The 20,156-nt window shown below is 36.4% G+C and overlaps 1 protein-coding gene across 1 annotated transcript; it reads left to right on the top strand.

Annotated features, from left to right (window-relative positions):
• Nucleotides 1-411: 411 nt before the first annotated feature.
• Nucleotides 412-19,586, top strand: LOC119650963 (glutathione S-transferase 1-like). The gene is made up of 3 exons (XM_038054217.1): nt 412-567; nt 12,650-12,816; nt 19,087-19,586. The coding sequence occupies exons 2-3, from the start codon at nt 12,682-12,684 to the stop codon at nt 19,582-19,584; spliced, it is 633 nt and encodes a 210-aa protein (XP_037910145.1). The 5' UTR covers nt 412-567; nt 12,650-12,681; the 3' UTR covers nt 19,585-19,586.
• Nucleotides 19,587-20,156: the final 570 nt, after the last annotated feature.

Genomic DNA, 20,156 nt, shown 5'->3' with positions numbered 1-20,156 from the left:
AAAATTTTCACACACTGGTGTGTCCAGACCAGTGTCTTTTGAAGATTGCTACCTTCTAAAAAAAAAAAGTTTTGCCTAAAAGAAAATCGGTTTAAGCATGAGCAGGAGAAAGATGAACTTCAGTTCAGACAATCGCGAGCGCTGACTCTATGACCTTGTTCGGATTTGAGTGTGATAATCTATCAACTGAATTCGTCATATCTCTCATGAGTGTACAAAAAGTTGCAATGAGTGGAAAATTCTGTTAAGTAATATGGAAGCATATTTTCACCGGCTTGTGTATCATCAGAGCCTTCCTGCCTTCATCGTGCAGAGCTGACCCCCCAAAAAAGCTTTCGAATGAAGTCACACCGCTCTCCAACATTTCGAGCTTTTGGGGTTTCTCAGCAAAGCAGCCGCAAAACGTATCTAAATGTACGGAATTGTATCTGTAGTGGAGGAATTTAGTGGGCTTGTCGATTTGTTTGGCGCCCGGCATGGGAAATGTATAAAAGATTGCCGGTTTCGTTGGGTATTCATTAGTCAAACTCCGTGTTGGCTAAACGTCCAATCTCTGCCGTGTTTGTGGTAAGTGGAAATATTCAGAGTATTTAGAAATGGTTAACATTGTTGCTGCAACAAGTGGTTAGTCCTCAGTGAGTGCAAGTGCTTCAGGAAATAGTGCAACTAAGTAACTATTAGATATTCAATATATGGACATAGTGTATGCGCTGAGATAGGTCGATGTAAAAACTCTGCTAAACCTCTTACAGAAAGTGGTGTAGGAACCCGTACATTTTTCATGAAGAAGCAGGAAAAGTTTCCATTGGGTTGTGTCCCAGAGCTAGATACGATGCTATCTAAATAGTTCCAAATATAGATGTTTCTAGATGTTAGCGAAATTTTAGTGTTCCTTTTTATTGCGTTTTCCATTTAGAGACTAAACTGGAAAAATCTGCTATTGTGTGATGGTGACTTGCCTTTTCGCAAACCAACAGAGCATTGAAGAATAAAGATGAAGTGAATGTAATTTAGGATAATTGCTTCCTCACAGGGTGTGGATGAGCAAATATGTGTAGTCATAATCCATAAAAATATATACTAAATTATTGGTGTAGGTCGGTTGAAGTGAAGTTTCCATTGAACTTGGCAAAATTCTGTTTTACTAGCATAAAACTGGATTTAGCTTTTCATAAGAGTTACACAAATTGTCAATTTGAAAATTATATATTCCCCCTTAACTCATCGAAAAGTGCCTGAATTGCGAATTCGGGCAAGAATAATTTTGAACCTTTGGCTAATTTTCTTTATATGGCGAATCTCCAAGAAAACATAATTTTTCTATGAACAGAATCTATCTGTTTTTTGAATAGACTGGAATTGTTTGATGAAATGCACACGATTTATTTCGAAGACTTTCCTACCGAAAGAGGATGACTAATTTCTATTGATTTGGAAAAAAGATCTTAAAAATTCAAGTTTATTTTTTTTTCCAAATTCCAGTCATAGTTTAGTTTACTCAATCATCTTCGTCATCTGTGTAGAAAGTAGTTCAATTGGAAAGGTTGCCTTTCTCTCTGCAATAAGTGCTTGGTATTCCTTTTTCTTGTTCAGATTCCAGTTCGGTCTAAACTGGGGCACAAAAAATAGATGTGGGTTTGGACTAACCGTAGAGGAAGTGGATTTGTGGGAGTATATAATGATTTTCGAATATCATGCACTCGAGTAGAATGGGAAAATCTCTTTTGCTTGTGTGTACTTAAAGTTGAGCTCACAAAAGTCTATTTGAAAAAGTCTATTTAGCGGTTATTTATTTGCTGTATCATTTGCTGTAATGTTTTAGGAATAAATCATATGCCGACTGGGGACGCAATACAGTTTCTTGTTGGCAAACACGTCACGAAAATAAACCGGCTAATTGATCAGATAGTAAAAGCAGAGCTTGGTTTCATGTGTATGCATGAACATATATTATATATATCAATATGTCATACAGAAATACTCAGTATTAGCTCAAGACAAATATACTAATCTAATCGAGTTTTTTGTATCGCCTTATGTTAGTTGATTAGTGAAGAGTACTTATCTATGAAGCATTTCATTAGATTGTTGTTACTACCCACCAGCGTGTACTGCAATTTATGATAGCTCTCCCGCTGTGATACTACATCTAAATTTAGATTAATTGGGCAAGTAAATATTAGAAAACTGATAAAGCAAGTGCAGCTATAATTCAAACTCAAGAAATCGGAGCCTTTTTATATCTGAATGCGTGGAGTAATATTGTATTATATGTACGAAGAATGTCAGGCTGCATTCAATATGAATAAATTTAAAAGTTAAGCGTTGAGGACTATGGAAATGACTCGTTTTCATCTACAACATTCAGAGTATAGTTTTCGAATTCTTCTCAATTGTGTTCAGATAAAATTTGATGAGACGCATGAAATCTCAACTCTCACTCCATTAATTTGTGGTACAAGTTTTATGAATTCTATTAGTATTAATATGATAATACAATTGCTACAAATCTGTCGATTGGCGAATAGACGGGAACAATTTTTTCGACATGGACTACAACGCTAATTATTTGATCTCTGCCAACTTTATAATTATACTCCGATCATTAGCATACCCCCCAAACATTTCTCCATAAGTGGTATTACTGTTTGCAAAATTAAATTCAGCTTTCGTTGTCTAATGGGGAATGGGTTACAAAGTTTTAATTTTACGTTCAACAGCTGTCGTGAAATCTCAAGAAGGATGAACCACCGAGTTGTCATCTTATTGGGGACGAAGAAAGGGTCAACTACGTGGGTCGTCTAATTCAAATATTACTGCTGGAAACGTTCTGGTGACGGCAGTCCCATTGGAAAACGTAACCACACCCAATTATCCGTTTGAAAAGGATACTTGTCAACCTATGCTACCTATATTCATCACCTCGCCTTCCTTATATGTTATAGTCGCGGTTTCTCACTGGAGTGAGTTTACCAATTAAGAAACGGAATCAGTCGAAGCAATCCAAGCAAGTTAGTGTCCACAACTAAAGAAATAGTCTGAAGCTGCACTATTGTTTTTATCACTTTAGAAATGTTCAATGTTATAGCGGTATGATGTCAGTATAATGCAGCGTTTCACAATGAAGTTGGTATTTCCCTGGTATGGTTGCGCTTCACAGTTTTCACCTACTTGCTCTGTGTCATACATCATACTGTGAAGCTAGGCTTTTCAGGATGATACCAAAAGGGGATACTTCCCCAGATAGTTTGAAGAGGAAAACTATTGAACTATTGAACACAGGATTTCGAAAATTCTTAATTAGAAGAGATTCTTGCTAAGTTTTAGTAATGAATTATAGCATTAGTGCTCCATATTTCGTGTTGCATTTCAACTATTTTTTATCACCAACTTTATGGGACTACTTTTGCCTAGGTTGCCGTTCAGTCGAGCCTACGCAGGAAAGCGGAAAGCAGGGGGACTAAATTTAAGTAAAAAGTTAATTTCTACGTCCAAGTTTGAAGTTCTATCTCATTGATCTGGGTTCGAATACTGAGCGCCTGTTGGTGTTTTAATAAATAAATAAATTTTTTTGCCTGCTTTGGGGTTGTTAACTTATCCCTTGCACAGCATTAGCTGACATAGTATTGAAGCTTGGGCTCAGAAGTGTAGAGAAAACATATTGCCTGTAAGTTTCACAGAGTACCTGGAACTCATATATGTACATCAAAGGAAGGAGAATTCTACATAAGACGAAATAGAAATGCTATAACGATCAGAAATTCCGTCACTCAAAGTGACTTTGTATCGCTGAACATAAATCAGAAAATTCACTAAACTAAATCAATTTCACAAGAGTGATTAATCGCTTCATACATGAGCTTGATATTTAGTGATGACTAGCATAAACACTAAGTTAAACTAACACAGTTTAGGGTAGACATGGTGACATGGTGGATTTATTAACAAATAATATAATGAAATTATGATTTATAATTTTGGTGACGGAAGTAAAATTAAAGATAACACAAGTTGGAAATTGAAAACTAGGAATTTCGGGATGAGAAGATTTTTTGTTTTCCATATATAGGAAAGTTTTGACGCACGTTTTGTCATATTCATGTTATGGAAAATCATCTAACTTCGAAATGTATAAGGATTTCACTCAAAAATCTGAAGGTCGATTATAGCGCCCTTTGGCACTTCCTTATTATGAAACCACCAACCACTATACGAAGCGGACTAAAGTTAATATGAATGTATCTTATAGGTAATACGTTAGTTTTGATACACAATAATTTACATGGTAGCAAATTGGTTACCCTATTTTGAATAACACATTTTTAATTGGTTTTTGAACTTCGAACTTTCTTCCTGAATTCCGAGAGAGATTTCGTTGAAATTGATCAATCCCATTATCAATTTTGTTGATTTCGATTACCCAGATTCACAATAGTGATTCCGATTCTAACCCTAATTTCAGTCATGAGCATTTGTGAATGAACAAACAAAATGCAATCTTTTCTCATCTATTTTTTTTTACATTATTTCGATAAATAATTATCAAGTTATCAAAAGTTTTATCGCCAAGCTTTATCCCATAGTATATAAAAGTGGATATTAAGGAGAGATAATGAGTTGGCAGAGTATATATCTGTCTTTAAATAATCTAAAACAGTTATGATTGTGGTGTACGAAGAACGACGAATAGGAGGGTACTATACTAAACTTAAAATTTAACATAGTTTCTTACAGCACATAGATCAAAAATTGAGATGAGTTCAGTGAGAACTTTCTTAAAACTACCCTAATTTAGAAGCAATTTAAAAAAGGATAAAGCTTGTAGGTAGCGCTATTCAGAAATTATCAGGTGCTATTGAAATAGATTGCAGAAATAAACTCTTTGTAAGCTAAACTATTTTATAATTTTTAGGTTAAATTTGCTTCCATTTAATGTAGCGCGGAAAGTCAGAAAGAAAGTTTTCCGAATTCTTTTTCGTTATTTTAATTGATTTGAATTTAAATGAATCATAAAATTAATAATTTTCTATTCATAAGTATTGCATTCTCTTCTTCTTAAGGCATTGTGTAAAATGAACCCTTATTTATCTTTCCCCAACGAGTAATAAACAAGAAATTTCATATGGTGCCTTATTTTTTGCTCATGATTTATGTGAAACTCCCACAATTGCGATAATAATGTAATTAACTTGCGTTCTAGCTGATAAGGATGACATTCTTATAAGTAATTCATCACTTTGAAGCCAGTATTTGACCGATAAGTCTGGGTTGAATGGCATATTGTACATGCAACTCGTTGTAATACAATTATAAAAGTCATTGGGACATTGGAAACCTGGGAACTTTAGGATTTTTTCCAGAATTATTAAAATTTAATGATTAGACATGGAATCTGTATATAAAAACTTTTCACTTTTCATTTTTAATTGAAAAATTGACAATTTAGATAATACACTTTGATGTCTTAGGGTGCAAAAATGTACTATATTTTCTCCATTATGGTGATAAATTGTATTTTTGCAAAATTTCGTACTCCTAGCGTAAACTTAAGTGGAGAGGGAGGTTTCCACTAAATTTTTAAACTGTGGTATTATAATATTATTAACATTATTTGGGCAAACATCTAGGTTGTATTTTGGTACCTAGACTTTATATAGGTGCATCACTACATTCAGATTTTTTTTAGACTTTCTATAATTTGGTCAGTGATACAGTGCAACCCCGTTTTGTCGGTCCCCAAAGTTAATTTTCTTTATTTTGCACTCCCGATAATGGGTACTCCCGATATTTCGTACCAAATCGTCAGTCTCTGGATGATACTATACGATTCTACTGTAGCAGGAATTCTACAAAACTTTCCATCATTATAGCATATATCTCTATTGCACTTTTTGGATGAATTAATAGAGATTTTCAGCAATTTATAAAATGAAGTAAAATAATAAACTATTACTTACTTTATTCGAGTAGATATTGGGCTCGGTGTATTTATCAGTCTAGGGTAAAGTAGGGGCCCCATCACCCTTTATCCTTCTTATTCCAACCGACAGCAAAACTCAAACCTGTTTCATGAATTGCTAATCAAGACCTATCCTTTGATATCTCACTTGGCTTTATTTAATGAAAATAAATTTACACCTCGTTTTGCATGCATGTTGTTATTCATTGCATCCCGGTTTGCCGAGTTTAAAAGCACCACGAACGCCACTACAAACTTGGTTCACTTTGGACCCTTGAAATGCCACTTGAAGAGAAATATGATTGATAGCTGACACCCTCAGTTTGTCAACACACTAGTCTAAATATTAGCTCGAATCAAAATTGATTTGAAAGGATGCATTGTGATTGCAAGTGATTCAAAATGACATGTTGGACTGTTTAATGGGTGTCAGGGACTAATAAACAAAAAACAATTAATGAAATTATAACTTTTATCTTATCAAAGTTTTGGCATTACTGCAGGTATTCACTTGTACGTTGTTCAGTTTTAAATGATATTAGTTATCATTTAGTAATGAGTTGAGTCATGATACATTTTTATAGTTTCTATGAATGGTATACATAGTTTCCTTGGAATGGAGCTCGTTCCTTACTCGTAATTTTCATTTCTTCAATGATTTCTTGCCTATAGGTGCCCCTTTTCAATTTCATTCCAATTTAAACTGAACCTTCCCTACTCTAGGTATCTAGGGATGGTCTGGTTCTATTTAATTTGCCATATCTAAAATGTCTTTGATTGACGCTTGCGTCCATTTCGAGTTCTGTAATGGCTTGATGGATAGATTTAATTTTTTTCTATATATGTATACTCAATAATTAATTGGATATCATCCGCTTATTGTTGAATAAACAAATAAACAAATCATTATTTGATAAATATAGTTAAGTCTTATATAGAATTTTGTCGTATTTGGACTGTTGAGGAAGTCAAAGTCCTGATTAGTTTTGTTAGTTATAAATTATGTTCTCATGTTCATTCTTCATGTAATAATTCAGGTTTCATCTTATAGATATTTCTACAACTGCTTAGATCTGCACAAGTAAAGAAAACTAAGAAAAATATTTATCGGAAACTTTTTATTCTTTTGAAATTCGGTTTCCGGGACGAATTTATTTCAAGTATTCTTTTGTAGTACTCCCCCTATGCTACTTTTGTGGTGAATAAAGTGAAGGACCGTTTTTCAGGTAGAGTTCTTTACTGAATCGATTTGCAACTGGGCAACTCCAGGAATAGCATTCCTTTCAACATACTGCTAGATTCGCCTTGCATCTACTAAAATATGTATGTATGCATATGCGAAGCTCAGTGGCGTTTATGGTTTGATAAATGATACCAACTAATTGGTTAATAATTTATATTATTCTCTATTGAATCCGCTTCTCTGTTTCTTTTCGAATATTTCATAAGCAACTTGCCAATTGGGAAGGAAGAATGTTAGTATTCCCAAAAGTTAGTAGCAATGCTTAACAAAGGAAATGATGAAGTTCCTATTTTTTGTTATTATACCATTCAAAGTATCCTTCCTTTGTTGGTTTGTTGGTTAAAACAAAATACTTCATTGCATGCTTCGGTTGCGTGCGTAGAAGCAATGCCTAATTGTTGACGCGTAATCGATGTCTAACCAATAAATAATATCTAGGAACTTATCAGAATAATTACATAATTTCCAGCACTATTGATGATTTATGGTCAGATGATTATCAAACTAATTTCCTTTACCAGTAGTATACGTTAAGTCTATGTATTTATTTTCAATTAGAATCTAAGCAGATGATAGCATTTAATTGGAACTGCTTATTTTCACAGTTAACTTGGTAGCATTGTAGTCACTGAAACCATAATTACTAAATTTTAAATAAGTTTTTTGTTTCTAATCCCCAGTAGAACAATAGAAGTTTTTAACACGACAGACGAATATAATTTTAAGTATTTAGGTGTTGCCCATCGCACTATCTTCGCTAAGATTCTTAGGAGTGTTTAATCTGACATTTCCTCTTTATAAGTACTCCGTAAGTATGAACTTTGAATATTAAAATGTTAGATATTGCCTTCTGTTTGTAGTTAAGTCTAAAATTGATAGACCAGTAGCTTATTCCAAATTACAATTTTATTTTATTATGTATATATATATTTCGGGAGCAACTTACTCCCTTCATCAGTACAAAGCTACTGTGTTGCTCCCGAAATATATATATACATAATAAAATAAAATTGTAATTTGGAATAAGCTACTGGTCTATCAACTGTGAATATTAGTAGATCGTCTCTTCAGAATAGATCCTTTTCTTTTGAGAAAGTAATTGATTATTTAAATAACACCTTGAAGTTATGCAAATGATTTTCGTTAACTGCTTTATGAAGTATGAGATATCCACGTAGTTTCTGTTTTTTGTTCCGCATGCAACTATCAGTTTGTCCACACATATTAACAATTTCAACCTAACCAAGGCTTGTATCTAGAAGCTTGTAAAATTGTTACATCTAAATCTATCTAATCTTTGGAAAATGGATTTTTCTCACAACATCGTCTTCTATTTGAGATATAGCCGTGGTGAAACTTTAGACGTAATTCAATATCCGGACTAGGTTTATACGGCAGTAAAGCTTGCTACCATAATAATTGAAGCAGTGGGCCATATTAATTTTAAGCTTCACAAAATATTTATTTTCGGTGAAAAGTAAGTTAGTAAATATCTATCGAGGCCTATGACGATACGATTTCTCCCAAACCTTCCTGTATTTTGCTCGACGTTATGGTTTATGTACTAGAGATAAATTTAAGGTGGGTTCGGATTATAGTTATGTGATTTCCATTGGTTGCATTTGTATGGAATATCCTTTTTAAACAGTTCATTTAATCTTAGAACATTTGCGTTTTTGGAAAAATTTGCCTGATTTCAGGGCGGTCTAAAGAGTGAAATTTATTATTTTGATCGATTTCGGAATTTTCTTGAAGTACTCAACCTAGAAAATAATATTAAAAATATTTTACTTACAGTATATATCTATAACATACAAAATATTATATACTGTGACCCTAGCAAAAGTGTGCGTGATGATTATTTTGAAAGTGCGTGCATATTACGAACTTCTAAACACATTTTTCTGAACACGCATAACTTAAGAAAAATTCGAAATACCGCAATTTTGCCTCATTTTTGCCCACAATATACCTTTCAATTTCCATTTTGAATTTTTTTTCGTCAGTTTCCAGAGCTGAAATATTGTCAACCAGTTAAAAAAGAATTTCTTTTAGGCAGCCATATCATTTTGTTTTTGTTTAATTCAATAAATATAATAGATATGATATATAAATAAAACTTTCTAGGGGAAAAAATCTTAAAAATTTATTATAAGATATCAGACGACCTACTCAAGTGGCAAGTGGCATCCGTGTGTCCCTTTTCCTATTTTCCCTCTTTTTGTAAAAATCTGTTATATAATACATTTTCTAACCCATACATCATATAGTTTTGTTCAACTTCCTTCAGTGACCGTTCAAAATTTGACGAAATTTTACTCCCGTTTTGTACCCAATCTTTTCCTCAACTACTTCTTCTACCCTAGTTTACAAAATTTTAAACCTCTACGTTTTTTCTCCAAGATTAACTGGTTAACATTTGTTTAGGTTGTGCATCCTCCACCTAACATACCTAAATATTATAGACCGCTATGCAATTCCTGACCCTAGCATCGTCATTCTGGGTCCACGTTGGGCGCCGTTTTTAATAAGCCCCCTTAGATTGCATAGTAATTTTACGTGCAGTCTTTTAATTGCATCAGTCCTCCCAGATTTCGGATTTAAATGCAGTATAATAAATTAATAACTATTCCTCTTGAAGCGTCTTAATATAGAAACTAGCTGTCTGGTGGAGAGGATTGTCGTTCACTTTTCCCGTTGGTTAAGTAGTTTTTTTTGTTCCCAGAAGCTGCTATGTGGGGTCTGGTGCGCCAATCACAGCTATGTCCTGAGTTGTCAGTTCGTGATATCGTGCATTTCCACAAGCTTGCACTATTCCATTTTTTTTAAGGTTTTGCTTTTTTGTAAAACAAGACCTTATTAAAATCAGTTTACTGTTTTTCGGTCTGTCTGCCTGTCTGTCACACGCATTTTTCTCGGAGACGGTTACAGCGATTAACATCAAAATTCGTGGGAAGGTGGGAACTGTGAACGCTCACAGGGGGGGAAGGGGTCTCTCTATACATACAAAAGGGGGTGGACATTTTTTTCACCAAATATAGTCATGTGGCGTTCAAAGGAAAGGTGTCGGTTAATTCTTTCCGAAGCCTTAGTTTTGACATTTGCTGGAAAGGTGGGGAGTGTGGGAGATCGAAATTGATCATTCCTTTCAAGGATCCATTCTCAGAAACTACCCAATTGAAAATCGGAAAAAATCAAGAGGTGTGCTCTGAATTCAATATTGTTTGTTGATTTTTATGGCGGTATAATAATAAGTGGTCACTTCCTTTCTTTGGAGGGTAGAGGGGAGAAGCTCTTCTCAACGCTCACTGGTATTTGTATTGAAATAACATGCAGCTACTAGAGGTGAAAGTGCTTGCTTAGAGCAGATATTATTTGCTGATAGACGCGCTCTGGAATCCCCTAAATAATCATCTCATGCGACGACTTTTCAGATCATGGCAAAAGTACAGAGTAAGTGTGGAATACGTATTTCATGTATAAACCTGTCTATGTTTCCAGCCTCAGAAGCTGAGGAACGATAGACGCTGAAATTGTAAAAAAAAAATAAAATCCAGGAACAAACGATCTGTTCCATATTCCAGATGTTGAGCCCTCATTATGAATGTGCGGTCGCAGACTATCCGTGAACCCTGAGAATTTTCAGTAGTTTTCAATCTAGCAACAACAGTCATTCGTGGCTTTAATTGTTATCCAATCTCATATATTGTATCGAACTTTATTACCATCTGTTTTGCGTAATGTCATTCATTAATCGATCTTTATATAAAGTATTTATTTGTCAATCTGATTTTTTCTGGGTTTTATCCGAAACAATGAAATCAACGGTTAAAATTTCAAAAACCAGTTTCTAAAGAATATCTTCACAACGGCATTCTATGTTATGTTTGCAGATACATACTCTAGGGTGAAGTGCGGAGCTCTTTTAGCTTAGCGATTGTTTCTTTTGTATACAAAAAGTATCTTGCTGAGTAGTGAAAGGTATTAAAGAATGGTTGTAGGAATCTTATCTTCATCTACCGGTGTATTTAGAAAAATTTAAAGACTACAGACAGATACATGTGGTTATAGTTTTGAATTTTTTTTGTAACTGTAATATGAATTCCAAAGGAAAACTGGTCCATATCCAAGCCATCAATTTGCTTGATCATAAATTATCTGAATACTTTTTCTTTAATTGCTTAGTCGATTTCAGGTTTTGTTACACGTGCGTTCGGGTCGTGACTCTTTTTACTATTCCCCATTCATACGAGCCTTGAGTTTCCAAACCAGCATTTGCAGCATCTCCGTGTTTATAGGATGTGACTTCCACTTTGAGAATATTTAATGATGTAGTAATTTAATTGAATAGTTAGCACTCATATATAAGAAAAAGAAAAATAAGCAGAATGAATGTTTTAGTCTTGGGAAATCGGTATAAAGTGGCAAAGGGAAACAACCCGAGTTACTAATATTGAAGCTATCATTCCTCAGCAAAATATTTATTTGATTTCGAGTTATTTTTGGGTCAAGGAGAAACTTTTGATAACATTGAACGTTGCAACAACTATTCATTGAAAAATTGTCCCTGTGCTCCTATATGGATAAGGTCAGGAAACACGTGCCCAATAGTCATGAAAATTCAATTGAATTCTACTCATTACATAACGCAAACAGTACTGAAAGGAAACCACCGATTCTTGACACCCTTGTTTATATTAGACATCGAACAGCATAAATACATACTATATATGTTGTAAAGTAGTTTACTCAGTCACGAAACTCCCACCTTCCTTACGCAAGATTTCAAGTGTGGAGTAGAGAAAAAAACGGTTCCGGGCGGCTAAACTGACTGACCCACCTGACCAGTCTAGAATTGGTCATCTTACATTCCATTCCATTGAATACAGTCAAGGGCGACTCAGTCCAAGAATCAGTGGGGTATGAAACCAAAACTTAACATTTCGCTTTGTCCACTTTTTTGCCGTAGTTTGCGTGTCCATATTCGAGGTAGCGGAGGTTTTTCGCCTCTTTTTGTATTACACACTGCCGGGCCGACCCTACTTGTTCTTACAATAGTTACGCTAACTACATACTTCCCCAGAGTTGATATAAGCATACTCACATGAAAATATATATACGCAAAGTAGTTAAATTTAATTCAATTGCTGATAGAGTTGAAGTTGAATCAAAAGTCTTTCTTGGAGGGACCCGAAATTTATAATAGTTTCCAAGTCAGTGACTTCAAAAAGTTTTCGGTTTGTCGTCAGCCAACACGCTAGTTTTTTTTATAGCCACTGTCGTGAAGAAATCAAGTCATGATTTAGGATGGGCTGCGCAGCATCAAGTATTAACAAATACAATTTTAAAACAATTTACAAAAACAAAACCCAATTTCTTTTCTTCTTTGTGAAAAGTGAATCGCGTGCCATATTAATGTGTTTTCCGTATTTTTGTGTGAATTCCAGGTTCTAGTTCAGACAATCAAAAATCAGAAAAAATGGATTTCTACTATTCAGCTGGATCTGCCCCATGCCGTTCAGTCTTGTTGACTGCTAAGGCTCTTGGCATCGAATTGAATTTGAAATCTACGAACTTGATGGCTGGCGAACATCTCACCCCAGAGTACTTGAAGGTAAGTTTCATATGATATAATTATCGCTTAGTGAATAGTGAAATTAATAGATAAGTTCCGTGGGTTAGCAGAAATATGAAATGGATTATCGTTTGCTCTTAGCAAGTGAAATTTGAAGAAAGCCTTGTGCATTCGAATGTGTGTTGATCTTCGGGTTGATTACTGCCATTATTTGCGACATTTCCGGGAAATAAACTGATGAAAATCAAATTATTGAATTCAGGGAATAAAACGAAATCCAATTTTACTTTTGGGTCAATTGCATATCTATGTAAACTAAAATATCATCGCCAGAATTTGCGATTGCAAGCTGAATTGCGAACCCGATCAATCATGCTATATTATACACACATATATATATACTGCTATGACCAAAGAAACATCTACATCTATTCAGTGCAATGTTTTCAGTGTCGACGACTAAAGGATAAAACTTCAGCATCGTTTTCAACTCCAGACATTCCGGTTTTCCGCCGAAGTCCACCAATATGGTATTCCTCAAAGCTGTCTGGCGTCCTGACCTACGCCATCGCTCTATCTCAGGCAGGGTCTGCCTCGTCTTCTTTTCCTATCATAGATATGTCCTTATAGACTTTCCGGGCTGGATCATCCTCATCCAGACGGATTAAGTGACCCGCCCACCGTAACCTACTGAGCCGGATTTTATCCACAACCTGCAGTAATGGTATCGCTCATAGATTTCGTCGCTATGTAGGCTACGGGATCGTCCATTCTCATGTAGGGGGCCAAAAATTCTTCAGAGGATTCTTCTCTCGAACGCGGCCAAGAGTTCGCAATTTTTCTTACTAGGAACCATAGTCTCCGAGGAATACAGAAGGACTGGCAAGATTATTGCCTTGTACAGTAAGAGCTTTGGCCCTATGGTGAGACGTTTCGAGCGGAATAGTATTTATAAGCTGAAATATGCTCTGTTGGCTGACAACAACCGTGCGCGGATTTCATCGTAGCTGTTGTCGGTTGTGACTTTTGACCTTAGATAGGAGAAATTATCAACGGTCTCAAAGTTGAAGGGCAAAACTTATGGTAACTTAATGATCGTAATGGGAAGCTGAATATTCCATCAACAAATGTTTTCTTCATTTCCATCGACAAAAATTTATTTAAAATATTGTTTACTTACTTTTGGTCAATAATACCAACACGCATGAAATGTGAACAAAATATTGGTTCGCAACTCTGCTTCTTGAAACTTCGTTTTTGAAATCATTCCATAAATTCTCAATCGGTGACAGACGGCCAATTAGTTTTATTATTTTGCTACCGAATGTTTTGGGTCATTGTCTTGCTGGAAACGACATCTGACTGCCACGTTTTTTCGGTCCATGGGAGCAAGACTGTAAAATTTCAATGTACCCCACTAAGAAAAACAACCTCATATATTCACAGTTCCACCTTCATCCTTAATTATAGATTTTGGGTACCGTAGCCTGCCCTGCTGGACGCCCAACGGATTCTCAAAAAGACTTACACATTTTCGTCTTTTTCATCACAGGATAGTTTCTTACTGTTTTGAATTCAGGTCAGGGTCTTCCGGAAAGTAATTTAGTTAAGCGAACTCAGTACTTTTTTCATAAGTTTTTCTAGGAGCTTTAGGTCGATGGCTGTTCTTTGGGGAAAACGTCGAACAGTTCTGGCACTTATGGTTACTTCTCTGTGTTGAACTAGCATTCTTAACGATTAAAAGGGTTTGGTCTGACTCTAATATTTTCGATGGCCGCCCTCTTGTTTCTGACTTTGATTTTAGGTGAATCGCCATTCTTGGAGAGCATTTCAGGACATTTGCGATAGCTATCATAGAATTACCCTGGTCCTGCAGGACTCCAAATGTAGTTTTCTGAATAACATTTTATTCTCGGCCAAGTTTTTTTTACAGCGCAATGCTGACCACATTGCCTCCTAGTGTACCGTTACGGTCTTGAATGAAGTGCTCTAACACACTTCAAGGCCCTGATCCAATATGGATTGTTGCGCCAACGATTATTATTATTAAGTTTTTTTTACGTAAAAACAATTTTTCGAGCATGGAATGAACATTTGCACGGGGCGCGGATCTAACACCATTGAGGGAAACGATGCTTCCTAAATATACAAATTGCTAAACGTCTTCTATGATTTGTGCTTCAGTGCGGTTGATGATGAGAACCGCGGTTTTGTTGCTGTTCATTTTCAGTTCGACTCTGTTGCCGCCTACTCCGAAAATAGGCGATTTAGCCAAGGTCTATAACGAGAGGTCAACGAGGGAGCAAGCAAATGTAATTATGTTAGTGGAGGTGTTTGAGGAAATGTAACGTCCCCAGCCAAGGTCGTTTGAAGGACACCCAGAAATGTGGTCCAGTTGCCTCTACGGATCTCTGGGGAGATTGCATTCTTCATCCATTGCTTTACGCCAAGTAGTTTTAGGGCGAACTACTTGACGGTTATTGATGTTGGTGTTGAAGTATTTGCATACCCAAACTCTAGATAAAACAGCGAAAACGAATTCAATGTTGGTTAAGCATCCAGCGATGTCACCTTCGGCAGAAACAACGTTTTTTATACACAAATTCATCGACGTCTTCTTAGTCTTGCCCATTGATGCAGATAGGAAAAGTGCGATGGCTAGTCAGACTGAGAACTTGGCCTTGTTTCTTGTTTATCTCTGTTTGGCTCGCTTTAGGCCATTTGGCTAAGATCCATGACTTGGTGCGAAAGAAAGCAAATGTCATCAGTATAAACTAGTTTTTCACGGGAAGATCTCGTAGTCCATCGAACCTCTTCATCTCCCCTGGACAAGGTATTACGAGGAACACCATCGATAACAAGAAGGAACAATTTTGGTGAAAAGATGCATCCCTGGCGGATTCGGCTTTCGACTTCAAATTCCGTAGAAATTTGCAATGATAATAGGTATCAGTTTTTTTCTATTATGTAAAGCAGGGAATGTTCCTGCTGATGCTGCGAAAAACTTTCTCTAAATCGATGAGCATAGCGGTGATCTATATGGCGCATACCACATGCTCGACAATTATCACGTTATTAACGTAGTCGGCACAGGAAGATCCGGAGCGAAAAACAGGCTGTCAATCAATCTTTCAAAGTCTTCATTGATGTGGACCTGGACAATTTTAGTTAGTATTTTCGTGACAGCAGCAAGCACGTTAATTTCCGTCCAGGTGTCGCATTCAAGACGGACGACTTTCTTCGGAGTTCAAACGATTGATCATTGTCGGCATTTACGAATCAGTCGAAGTGATAGTTCTACAGAGGAGGCAATCAGGGTCGGTGGCTTTACTCCGTTTGAGCGCGTTGATAAGAATATAATCGCTGCTGTTTGGAGGAGCTTACCTTATCATCCACAAGAGGTGGTTCATCGGATGTTATACGATTCAGAATCGTAATGAAGCGTTCTTTCCACCTTTTCAGTTGCTCATCAGCGTGCATTGGAAATCAATCTTACCGTTCCTCATTGGACCCCGAAAGACGAAAACCACCTGCACGACCCTCTTTCGTGATGAGGTGGTATACGGTGGCGACACCGTTGCTATTTGCGGCCGCTTCTACTTCTTTTACAAATACAGTGAATTTGCTTTTGTTGCGTCTTATACTACACTACACCTCTCTTTAGGTAACGGAGTTTTAATGCTTCGCGCTAACACCCGCTCGCAGTCATCAATTGAGCTCTCGACTTCTTATGTTCGTCCATCTGCTGCCATGTTTCTGCAGTCAGCTAGATCTTCTAAAGTCCATTTTGGGACGTCGCTGATAATATAATCCATTTCCCTTTTTGATGACGGCATATTGATATTGTCCGAAGGTTTGTGTTAAAATTTGTGTTGCTTGGGTAGGAAGAAAGTTTTTCCATTGGTGGACGGCAGCCAGTTTGCTGAGACGGTCTCGAACATCAAGTAATGATCCTTTTCGAGGCCCATGTTAGTACCTAATCTATTTCTCATCGCGATGTAGTCGATTTGATAAGATGGTCATTGCTGAACAGTCAAAACTCAACTGAGCTTGTAGCAGGCTCTGTGCTCAAACGGTGTACCGCTGATGCCGAGGTGAGCGACATGATGAAAGTTTCAGAAACCTGGACATCTTTCATCGTTGTTGTTGAGTTCATGAAGACCACGGCTCCCTATTACCAGATCACTCGTTACGATCAAAATGTCATGCTTAGGAAATCTCTTGTGAACTGCGTGTGGCTCCTCATATAGAACTCATCCTTCTCCACGATATCAAAAATCTCCTTAACCCGGATCAGTATCCTGAAGTGAAAATCTTGTCAGAAATTGGCCTTCAATTCAAGAGAGTGACCCTTGTGGTGGTCGCCGCGTCTGCTACCAGTAAACTTTCACAACACAAAAGCACAATGCTATTCGTGGTAAGAAAAAGAGGAGTACTCTCATTTCGTTTAGACCCATTTCGCGATAGACGGTAGTCGTAGTTGTGTGGCCAGTCCCTATCCGAGGCATTGCTGGCATTTCAATAACAAGGTTATTTCGAAATTTGCAGGTTTCTAGCCGACAAATGTCTATTCGTTTTAGTTGCCTTCTATGCATGATTACTAGCGTAAAAAAGTCTTATTGCGAAATATTCCACTCAGTGGTGAATGTTTCACTTCAGTCCCTTTATCAGGAGAATCTCTAGCATATGTGTGTAGTGAATTTCTTTGTTTTTTCAGAGAAAATCAGGCCAAATTCCGTTAGTATACTATCGAAGGTTCAGCCTGGTATTTTAAGAGCCAAAGTAGCTTCCTAAAAATGGATTTTCTTTAAAAATTCCTTTTTGATCCGGTTATTTTTAATTGACCCTACTTTCCTAATTCCATGTTGGCTTCGGTTGGTGTTCCAAATTGCGTTGGGAAGTTATTTAAAGCTGGAGGTGGAGTTGCACTTTCTTATTACCAGATGCCAGTGCTCAAAGATGGAAAGGGTGGGTGATACCCCTCGTATACATCTACTAGTAACAGCGTGAAGTACGAGATGTGTAGTCTGCCCTTCTCCCATTTTGAATAAATTTTCACCCTTCTTCACTTCATTCTGTAAAAAAAGACTTTACTCAAATCGGTACTGTCTGTCTGCCTGTCATATGCAATTTTGTCGGTTTTTTTTTCATTTTTTAACATGATGAAAAATTTGGAACTTTGACCCTCCCACGTATGAAGTGAATAAGATCATTTTACATTGAGTTTGAGGAGAGCTCCCCATATATGAAAAAAGAAGTGTGAAATTTATTTGTTATTATTTTATATAGTCGAATAGAAGGTTTTGATTAGTATTTTTCGAAACAAGCCTTAGTATTAATAATATTGTAAAGGAGGGAAGTAAAAGGATTTAGGAAGCTAGTAACTAAAATCTAAGACTCACTTTCAAAAACTACCAAACAAAGAATCTGAAAAGTCATGATGGTGCCTCTACTTGACATTTAGGCCTACCGACTTTGCTACCGAACGGGAGAAGGTTAAAAAGAAGAACCGGTGCCGGTATCTGTTTTGCAACAGGACACTTTGTCCTATCCATTTATCCATCACATCATATGTTGTCAATGTTTATTCGGATATTTACTTCCACGAAACCATACATAGCATATCATTTTAATTGTTTGTTGAGTGATTTTTTCGAACAAGACGTAGAAGAATAAAACTAACCAATTTTTTTTCCTCAACAAACTCAATCTAATTTATAGTGAAGCATGCCAATATCACAGTGTTGTGAAGTTAACTCCAACAGTTCATGCAGTCGTTACCCCAGAATTTTTCTTTGTACCTAATACATGGTTTTCATAATACCAATGACACGCTCATTATTATTATTCCATTGAATCAAGGTAACCAACTTGATTGCAGTGGATTACGGAACTTAACAATCGGATATTGCGTTTTTGCTCTATGTTGTAAAGAATGTTAGGCTACAATGGATAACAGTTGCAGGTAATCACTCTTGCTTCATGGTTGATAGAAACCAATAGAATTTACTCATGAGTAGGTAGACATCGGACATTACCCATGTATTGATGTCAAATAAACTGACTTCATGCCTTCACGTAGGCAAAGTTATTGCAAAAATATCGATGCACATTTCTTATAGATAGAACGTATGGATGTAATTAGAATGCAAAGATAAGGAATCAATTAAAAAGGCGCCGTGTTCTCCCCGAGAGACCACGAGTTTTATTAAATCAGAATCAAGCAAAAAATGTCATGTATTTTAAAAATTAATGTCGCTGATATTGGGTGAACCGAAAACTAATGACCTTTGCTAAATTTTTTTCCAGATGAACCCACAACACACCATCCCAACATTGAACGACCACGGCTTTAGCCTTTGGGAATCCCGTGCCATCATGGTCTACTTGGTAGAAAAATACGGCAAAACAAGCTCCTTGTACCCAACTGATGTCCAACGCCGTGCCGTCGTCAACCAGAGATTGTACTTCGATATGGGTACCCTCTATCAACGCTTTTCTGAATATTTCTATCCACAAATTTTCGCCAAGGCTCCAGCTGATCCTGAGAAACTCAAGAGGTTGGAGGAAGCTTTCGGCTTCTTGAACACATTCCTCGAGGGAAGCAAATATGCTGCTGGCGATAGTCTCACATTGGCTGACCTTGCTTTGGTCGCCACCGTATCCACCATTGAATTGGTCAAGGAGTTTGATATCAACAAATATCCAAAGGTTGCTGCTTGGTATAAATTGTGCAAGGAAACCGTACCTGGATATGATATCAATCAGGCTGGTGTTGATGAGTTCAAGGCAAAATTTTTAAGTTAAATTCCAAAGGCTTTATAAAAGCAGCTTTATAACTATTGTTTTATTATTCATTTTATAAATGTTCATTTTTCAAAGCTTATATTTCACAACATCTTTACATTGAAACGCTCCGGTAGCGAACGAATTCATTGTATTGATTATTGAAACTAATAAAAGATTTTTTAACTAAATATTGTTTGTTATTTAAGTCGTTTTTTCGTGTCGTGACCCATAGAATAGGTGTTCTCCCTTCTGTTTCACTTTTTTAATTTCCCCAATATTTTAGAATGCATATTAGAGAATTTCAGCGATTTATTTCTCCGTCTAGTCAAACTGAAAGGCGACCAACAAAAGGTTGAGGTGAAGGCAACATTCAAAGGACTGTAGTCATGCATCGAATAGTGGAACAGGGCAAAAGCAAGTTAGTTTGCTTCTCGACAATTATCTTGATTGATAGAACTGGAAGGAAGAAGAACCAACAAAGCCACCCCCAATTCATTTCCATGAACAAAACAACAATGTCGTGATTAATCTCTTCATTCAAAAAAATTGTTTCTAACGGTTTCCATGTATAGCCTTTGCGAAAAGGCGAC

Source organism: Hermetia illucens, chromosome 3 (assembly GCF_905115235.1).
Source record: "Hermetia illucens chromosome 3, iHerIll2.2.curated.20191125, whole genome shotgun sequence".
Lineage (NCBI taxonomy): Eukaryota > Metazoa > Arthropoda > Insecta > Diptera > Stratiomyidae > Hermetia > Hermetia illucens.
The sequence above is the reverse complement of the archived record's forward strand: the minus strand, read 5'-3'. Positions and strand labels throughout refer to the sequence as shown.